Below are 8,896 nucleotides of genomic sequence, written 5' to 3'. Positions count from 1 at the left end.
GCATATAACTCAGCTGTGAAATTTCACTCCCGGCGAAAACTTGGCTCGGTTCAGCAGCAGAGAGGCTGGAGAGGGCTGGACGTCGTGGCTACAGGTGTGAAAAGCAAAAGCCCTTTTTACAATGAGCTCTTATAACTCGGGAGAAATGGCTTCAATCCCTGCACTGTGCCTTGCCAGGGGCCAGGTTATGTGTGGGCTCAGAATGAACGGGTGAAGGGGGGAAAATCAAATCCAGCAGCCTGCGGGATGCCATTGCAACCCACCTGGGGAGAGGTGCATCCTGCCCAGGAGGTGTGGGGAGGGAGCAGAGAGCTCCACCAATACACTAGGAACAAGGAAAAGGGAATTCTCCCAAGAAAGGGTCAAAAAGAAGCTCACACATCCAAAGAGATCTAGAAGAGTTGGAGGCTGGATGCACACCGCTACCATCCGGGGTGGAAATCAGTGAGGAAATGCTCAGTTTTTCCTGATCAGGTGGAAATTCCCATCCGAAGCAGGTTCCAAGTCTGGATCAGCCCTCTATCACCGCAGACTGCAAAATTATGTAAAACAGCTGAGAAGAACATGCTTATTCCTGCACGGTGAAAATACCCATCCTGGCATGCCCAGGGCTTGCAGGAAAGGGCCCCACGATCCTGTGACAACCCCGGTTTTCGGCACCCACCCCACCATAGGCAGGGGCTGCAGGACAATCCCCAGACACACCACACTGGCACGGTTCTGAAAATCTCAGGAACACTTTTTAATATACAAGAATCAAAAGTACAGCAGTTTTACAATGTAGGAAAATTTAATACATACTATATAAACAACATATTTACATCAGAAATCACTAGGACAGTGGCATTTTTTTTCACAAATATAAATTAATATTAATTACTGTTTTTTTAGTCAACAGGTTTAAAAGTCCACATTTTTACAGTAAGAGTCCTTCTCTCCCCAGCGGGGAAGTGGAGGTCGGGAGGAAATGAGTGAAAGCAGAATAGTATTTGTGTGTGGATCACTTAAACTGTTCACGTAAGGGCTTCAGAGAGCTGTTAAGTACCCACCCTGCTTGGGCACTGCATCACCTGTCTGCAGCAGGTTTTGGTCTGCAGGATTTCCATCATCTGAATTCAAAAGGTTACACCATTTCCAAGGGGTCAGGCTGAAAAATTCTTTTAAACAAAGAAAGAAACAAAAAACCCACAGCATTTTGCTACTTTCTCCTGCAAAGAGGCTAGAGGGAACCCCGCAGCTGGCTCAGAAGGAAGAGCTGTACCAGGTGCTGACACAGACACTGCAGTAACATTTTTGGCTGTGGACCTGTCCCCTCCGATCCCATTCATACCCAAGTGACTATGTCAGGTTATGGTCCCTATTTTGATGGGACATAAAATGTGCACGCGTGCGTGTGCTTGGGGAGGACTTTCCCCCAAATCGAGTTCTCCAGCTTTATTAAAGTCCAACCCAGTGAAGAACCCCCCTGCCTTGTGAGCAAACCAATCTAGGTGACTGTTCAGTATCAGGCCAATGTGACAGTGGGGACCACTTTTGCTGAATATAGACAAAGTTTTCACTGTTGCACTGGTTTCAAGAAGGAAACCCCAAACCACCTCACCCCTGTAACACAGGACGAGCAGAACACCTCACGTATGGACACAGAAAACGCCTCCCATTGGGGTTTGGCTTTCCTGCACCAACCATAACACTGGTCTGGCCAGTATTGCCTCTTGCTACGACTTGTATGGCACAAACTTTCCATCACGATAGCACCACGTTGTGAACGAAAAGAGCAATTTCTCTTCGCCCCTCTGAGGTTTCTTCCATTTTCACATTAAACGCTAATACCTCTGAAAAGAAAGGACCTCTTTGTTGAATACCACAGCAAGCGCGCCTGCAATCACAGCTCGGTGAAACACGCGGCGTTAACACGCTATCTCAACACCTCCTTCCCCCCGCCAGCCCCACGGGCCCTGTGGAAGACTTGCCTTCACCACCTCCTGTGCAGATGAGCACAAGTGTAACACTTACTCGGGGCAGCACAGTGCTGCCCATGCTGGTTCTCCCTCTACAGAAGCAAAACTGCTTCTGGGGAGTTTGGTGAAGTCTGGCAAAAGAAGAATAAAATACAGGCTCTGGTGTCCCAGAGCCATGACTTGATGTCTCTATATCCACGCTGAGCTTGGCCCCAAGAGGCCTGGTGCTTGCCCAGCACAGGGTTGTGGCTCCTGCTAAAGCATCACGGTGGTGCTGGGCGCTGTTCCGAAGGCGCAGTGGGACACAGCAGCGGGCTCCGAGCAGGGTGTGCACGCCGTGACTTCAAGGGACCCGACTCCTTCGGCTCCGGGCAGAGGGGAGAGGCAGGGGATTAGTGTCAATTTGTGTGCGCCTTCCAAAGCTGGTTGGAGCGGGGAAGCCAGCCCTCAACACCCCTCAGTCTTTCAGGAAAAGGACATCACAGCTTATTAGGGTCATATACTGGCATCTTAACAGGATCCCCAGCTTCTGCCCCCCACCAAGAAGAGCAGTCGGGAACAGCCTGATCTTTAATACTGAGCTCCAGGAGATGACGCATCCCCAGACACTGTGCTCTGGGCAGCCCGGCTGTTGGGAGAGCTTTGTAGTCTGCAGGGACGCGACTCTACTACCCAAGACCTCGAACCTAAAAAGAAATCACCCACTCGACTTCTGGCCAGCAACCTGTGCATAACCACTCACACCACACCACCAGCCGGGCACTGTTCTGCATCAGATGCAGTGACTCGAACACTTGGAGGAATGTTTGCTCTGAAGCCCACCGAGCTGGGCTGCAAACCCCTCTTCTCCCTCTGCTACGCTGGGCTTCTAAGATGTGCTCCAGGGATTTTTAAGTACCTAGTGCTGAATTCCTCATTTTCTCCCTGCTCACTTAAGTGCTAAGCTCCCGGGTACGTTTCCGATTCAGACAGACAGCAGTAGCAGTGCTGTTACTTTCAGCAATTCAGAGCTACTGCTGAACGGTGGCAGGAAGACGACAGGTGACAATTCCCTGGACAGAGACCAGTCTCTGGATTCCCATTTAACTCTGCTCTACCACCCCTTACCTTTCAGCTGTAGTACAGGTTTGTGATCACTGTTTTGTGAAGCACAGAGAGAAATGCCCAGAAACCAGAGAACTTCAGTGGCAGGGAGAGTAGGAGCTTCAAGGTCCCCAGATGCCCAGAGCCATCTTTTGTCCTGGTACCTTGCAGCTCCCAGCTAGCATCTGTGTTAATGCCTGGACATCCAAGCCGCCCATGTCAGAAGAGAAGAAGAGTTTTGTTATGAATTCCTGAGCCCTGTCCACTGGCAAATACTGCTCTCACCCCATTCTCTTTCCTAGTCATTAGAAGTGAACTTAGCTTTTGCTAAGGAAGTCTGTCTTTCTTCACATATCCCAAAGACTCCCAGAGTCAAGACTTGACAGTTCCAGCCCTGGATCCCCCACCCCTCGTCTGCTGCAGGGGACGCAATGGCAGTCAGAGCAGTTTCTTGAAATGGTTAAAGACATGAGAAATGACAATGTGGCCAGAAAAGTGATGGATTGTCACCAGCAAGGCTCCTACTCCTTTGGAGTCACTCTGAAGTGACACTGAGCCCCTCTTTCAACCAAGCCCTGTGACAGCGACAGCTTGGCTGCTGAGGGACCCTCCTGGAATATGTCCTCCCAGTGGCCTGTGCTGGTTACACACAAAGCCCAGCCCAACCAGTTTATCCCCAATCCCAAAGCAGCATCTGTCATGTAACATCAAGTCAGCGCAGGCACACGGCCTTCCGCACAATCCTAAGCAGCAGCAATCCGCCTTCTTGGTTTTGGGGAAACACTGGGGTTGGGGAAAACTCCCTTGCGCCCATCAGACTGGGGGAAACAAAACCAAAGCAAAGAATGAGGCAGTAAGTCTGGTTCCAACGTTCAATGGGAGAAAGGGGGGAAAGGAAATGGGAATCCAGAACAGAACTGAGAGCGAGGGAGAGTCTTCCACCTGCTCCCCCAAAATCCTCCTTGACCCAGCAAAGATGATAGCAGCATGTTCCGAGCTTCTGGCTGTTGCATCAGACCAAGTATTTTCAAGACGAGAGCTTCCCCCCCTCGGTCACTTTATGTTTTCCGAATGTTCCAGTTATAATCTGGATTGTTTTTCTGTTCTAACGACCTATCCAGAGGTGACCTGTGATCGAGGGGCGACTTGGAGTCGTGAGGAGATTTCTGAGAGGGGGGCGAGCGAGGGTCCGACACCGTGGGGTGAGGTGGAGGGAGAGGCTGTTTGTAATCTCCCGATTTGTCTGTGTGGAAGGACCGGTAGTGGTCCGAAGGTCCTTGGCCATGGTATCCCATGGGTGGCCTGTGATCAGACATCCGTCGGAAATCCTGCTGGTGGTAATTCTGAGGCCTGAACTCATCGGATCGTCGGCGCTTGGAGTCGTGGTGGTGCCTGCCGAGAGAAAATGGACGGACATGAGGGAACAGATGGATTGGATGGACAGAGATCAGCTCCCCATGGAAAGCCTGTCCACCACCGCTGGGTGTATCGATGTGAACTCCTCCCACCCTCCCCGAGAGGAACAAGAATTACCTGTCATAATAATCTCGGTGGCCTCTGTGGTCTCGGTCACTGTTGTACTGTTCATAGGGCCTCTTGCGGGAGAGGTTATTTGGTCTGTAGTTCCCAGAGCTTCGGTGGGGGTCTCCACGAGATCGCCGGTCCCCGTAGTGGTGGTCCTTGTACCAGTGCTGCTCGTATTGGTGGTGCCGTTCCCCTCCCCACACCTGGTTGCTGTTGCCGCCGTAGTTGAACTTTCGATCTCTCTGCCAGTCTCCCCTGTCTGCAACGAGGAAAGCATTAATTAAGTGTCATTTATACTTTAGATTAAGCACATTATTTCTGTGTTGAATTCTCAGAGAAATTATAACTATTACCATTGGAACTTTCTCCTCCCTAAGATACATGGACCTCATTTTCTTCTTTTAATTCCTTTACCATTATTCTGTCAAATCTTTCTCTGTCCAATTCTTAAACTTTTGACCTCTCCATCATCACATTTTCTAGTCTAGCAATATACAGTGAAAAAATGTGTTCCACCTCCCCACCTTCAAGCCTGACCAGCCACAAATCCTGGAATTACTTGTGTCCAGCAGCAAACAGCCCGTAGGTTAAGCGGGATGCTTTCTTCTGGTTCCCCAGGGCTCACCTGTGTTGCTGAAATGCCTCTTGTTGGGATGGCCGTAGTTGTCACGGGGGTGCCCATGCATCTGCTGTGGGGTGTGGGAGGGGGGCAGGTGGAGCTTCTGGGAATGGGGATTGTGAGGCACGTGGGACTGGGACATCACAGAATCACGGCTGGAGCCTGAAGGCTCGGGGCGGAACGGCTTCTTCATGCTGGACATGTCCTCCTTCTTCTTCTGCTCCTGCAAGGGGAAGAGAGGGTTACCGCTCAGCTGCTCTTCCACCAGAAGACTCAGACTAGGTGAGCAGTGGCCCAATCTGTCAGGCTCTGGGTTGGTCTGGAGATTCCCCACGTTGTGGGCCCCCTCCTCATCCTGAGGGCTTTGTCAATCAGCTGTGCCCAAGCGTGGGCAAGTGCAACAAATTTTAAAGAGAGCAACCAAACGAGAGGGTAAGGCACTTGAGATCTCACCTCCTCTTCCTGCGATCTTTTCTTATGAGCCATCTTGTAGAGTTTGTGCAGTTTTCTGGCATCAAATTCTGTGAACTTTGACACAAATATCCATAGGTTCCTGGAAGGACATAAACTTTTCCTGTTAGTTGCTACATGAGCTGTTCAACTGCCATCTGCTTTCAAACCAACATTAAATCACTTCTACCCTCCCTGGAAAACAGTCTCATTCCAGCTCAGGACAGGGTGTTTCAGGAGAGTTGGAACCAAGCCCTTTGAAGAAAAATAAAGGATTTTGCACTGGTTTCTCTAAACTAACTCTTAAATGAAAGAGCACAACTTGCAGACAAAACCCTCACCTGAGCCTGGCCAAGGACCGAGTGAGCTACAAAACATGAGATTTCTCTTTTAAAAGCATGTTAAATAAGAGGTGTCATTCACATAAAACACAGCAGCCTCCAACTGTCATTTTTAGATATCACAGATCAGTCAGACAAAACAGAAGGATCCCTCACCTCCTCCATAGCTTGATAAGATCCTGGTCAGTGTAGGCTTTAAGGCACTCAGAGATGCGGTCCCCGATTTTTAGGAGGCAGTTGCGTGTGTGCTCCAGCTGTTCTTGAACCGTCAGTCCCTTATCAGGCTTATCTAGTTGCTTCAGAGCTTTTTTCACCGGTCTCATCCTTTCCTTGCACTTGTAAAAGCAACAGAAAGCAGAAAGTGATTCACTTGGCACAGTGCTCTGCACTGCTCCCTTGTTAATCAGACAGAGCTGAAAGAAGTTTAATAGCATGAGATATTAGCTTTATCTGGCCATTAGGCAAGGAGGAATCAGCTATGAAAACAGCAATTTGTTAGACATGCTGCAGAAAATAATCGGGAAAAGATGAGTCTCTCCATCTCCGCTGTCCCCCAGCCTTTTGGAGGCAAAGGATTCGGTTTGCAAACAGTAAACGCACACAGGCTGCTCTTGCACTGAGTCTAGGGCAGGCAGGGAAGCAAAACCAAGCATCAATGTGCTAAACGAACAGCCCCAGCTGAATGAGTGCTCTCAGGAGCCTCCCTGCCCACCCCTGTGTGTGTTCACTTCCATCTATTGCTTTTACTGGGAGATGTAAGATGAAAGCACCTCCTTTTTCTGCTGCGTGCATCAGCACTTTGCACAGACAGTAAATCAGACAGGTTTCTACTGCCTGACTGGACCTTCTGTGCACCGTGGAGGGAAAATAAAATAAAACAAACAAATAAAGATAACACAGGACCTACAGGGGATACACACATTTGAAATTACAGAACTGTTTTTTTAAATATGATATTTCAGCATTACCCTATGCAATCACGCGAAGGAGCATCTGCCATGACAACTTTCACTAAAAGGCTATTTTTACAACAAGCCTTGCAGGCACGTTTGCTGCGAGAGCGTTTACACAGCTAGGGAAATGCTCACAGCTCAGACAACTCCGCACCAACTACACCATACAAGGTCACCCTCAAAACCCTCCTGTATTTTGCTGCGTAGAAGCTCCAGTGGCTCCTTGGCTCCTATGGCAGAGAGACTGCCACATAAGGCTGCAAGATCATCTGTAACCTGGGGCTGTCAAACGAGTAGTGGCAACTTGTCAGCTGAAGAAGAGAGCCCTTCTGCATGCTTTTGTTGACGTGGTGCCCTCCTCTGCCCTGGCTGGCATCCCCTGGCAGAGACAGGGGACAAATGTGTACGCAAACAGCAAGCTGAATGTTGAAGAGAGCTATCTGAACCCTTTAGCCATGCAATTGCGTGGTGAGAATTGGGAGTTGAAGAGCTTTGAAATTTCCTCCAGCTGATGTGCTATGTACAGCAGCCAGCTGGTGGACAACTGGTCCAGCTGGTGGGCAGGTGGACAGCTCCAGGTCAGGGTTGTTCTGCCATGCTGTGCAACCAGCAAGACGAAATTGCTGTCGGACACTACAAAGAGGTTCTCTCCCTGCCAAAGGATCAGTGCTGTGCACACACCTTGACACCTAAAACACATCCTTGGATAAAGCACAAACAAACCCTGGCTGCTTTAGTGGGGGTCTCTGCCACTGCCATCCCATCTCCCAAGGAAAATACTCACTATGCTGAATGTTTCTTGGTCCAGATCGTCGTCCTCATCTTCTCCAATGGGGATTGGTTCACTCCCCGCTGTAATGTGGACAGGACCTTGTGATCTCTTCCCTTTACTTCCAGATTTGGCTTCACCACCTTTAGGCTTTACAAGGAGAAATTACACACATCACATGATGAGCCAGACTGACAGATCCCCAGTGATCCAACTAACAACCTCCACACTATTGATACTGGCAGTTATTAAACCCTGGGCACCGCTCCTACAACTTTCCTCCCAAGATCTCAAACTGTTTTGCTGTAATGCCTCTGTTTAGCTTTATGTCATCCCTGAGGGAGCAGAGGGAAGTCAGAGCCAACGTTTTGGACATGGTTATACTCATGGAGAGAAAAAACAGCACTGAAGACTTGGAAGAGAGGTTAAGCTAAAGAATACAAGCCCCTTGCAGAGGACAGAGCTCAGAGAAGTCTCATGTCTATGAAAACCTGCAACTTCATGAAATTCAGGAGGGCTGGAAAAGGAATAAGGTCTCGCCCCACAGTGCTTCGTTGACATCTCTTCACACAGGCCCTTTAACGAATCATAGGACTTACAGCTTGCCCTTCTGCTCAGAGACTTTCCTATCTCTTTAACTGCTCCTGAAAATACTTCTTACCTTCTCTTTCTTGTCTTTTGTCTTCTTCTTCTCTTTATCACTTTCCTTTTCTTTCTTAGTGCTTGTCTGTTTTTCTTTGTTCTCTTTGTTCTCTTTCTTCTTCTGTTTCTTTTTCACTGGGCTCTTTTCCAAGCCATCCTCCTAGAAAATCAGTCACACCACAGTCAAAGCTGGAGTCCCTCAGCTCACATACATGCTCTTCCCCAAAACATGCATCCTTGAAAAGCAATCGTTTGTTGAGGCTCATCCAAATTTGCCCTCACACCTCTTTAACCAGACAGCAAGACTGGCACTGCAGTCCACCCAACTGAACAAAAGGGCATAAAACTTATACAAGCCCCAGTCTGTAACTAACTGGCAAACTGCAGATAAGCACCGCTTTCCTCTGCCAGTTGTGCTGGAGAACGCTCAGTCCATAAGGTAGATACTGATCAGAACACGAACAAAAAGCTTCAGACTACAAGCCAAACCACTCAGTGACAGGCGGCTTTCTAAGCAACAGCATGACCTTGGTAGACTCCAGCTTCACCACTGGCTG

General features: G+C 49.1%; 1 protein-coding gene across 2 annotated transcripts in view; it reads right to left on the bottom strand.

Annotated features, from left to right (window-relative positions):
• Positions 1 to 721: 721 nt before the first annotated feature.
• The window catches only part of CHD2 (chromodomain helicase DNA binding protein 2), a 54,909-nt gene continuing 46,734 nt past the window's right edge, over positions 722 to 8,896 (bottom strand). For both annotated transcript variants that reach the window (XM_032194555.1, XM_032194554.1), the window contains exons 33-39: positions 8,359 to 8,499; positions 7,713 to 7,847; positions 6,132 to 6,310; positions 5,638 to 5,737; positions 5,191 to 5,407; positions 4,575 to 4,824; positions 722 to 4,433 (exon numbers count right to left, since the gene is read on the bottom strand). In XM_032194555.1, the coding sequence (XP_032050446.1) occupies positions 4,100 to 4,433; positions 4,575 to 4,824; positions 5,191 to 5,407; positions 5,638 to 5,737; positions 6,132 to 6,310; positions 7,713 to 7,847; positions 8,359 to 8,499 (1,356 nt within the window). In that variant the 3' untranslated portion in view covers positions 722 to 4,099. The remainder of the gene's footprint in view (positions 4,434 to 4,574; positions 4,825 to 5,190; positions 5,408 to 5,637; positions 5,738 to 6,131; positions 6,311 to 7,712; positions 7,848 to 8,358; positions 8,500 to 8,896) is intronic.

Source organism: Aythya fuligula, chromosome 11 (genome assembly GCF_009819795.1).
Source record: "Aythya fuligula isolate bAytFul2 chromosome 11, bAytFul2.pri, whole genome shotgun sequence".
In the NCBI taxonomy this organism is placed as follows: domain Eukaryota; kingdom Metazoa; phylum Chordata; class Aves; order Anseriformes; family Anatidae; genus Aythya; species Aythya fuligula.
This window is presented reverse-complemented; position numbering and strand designations above follow the sequence as displayed.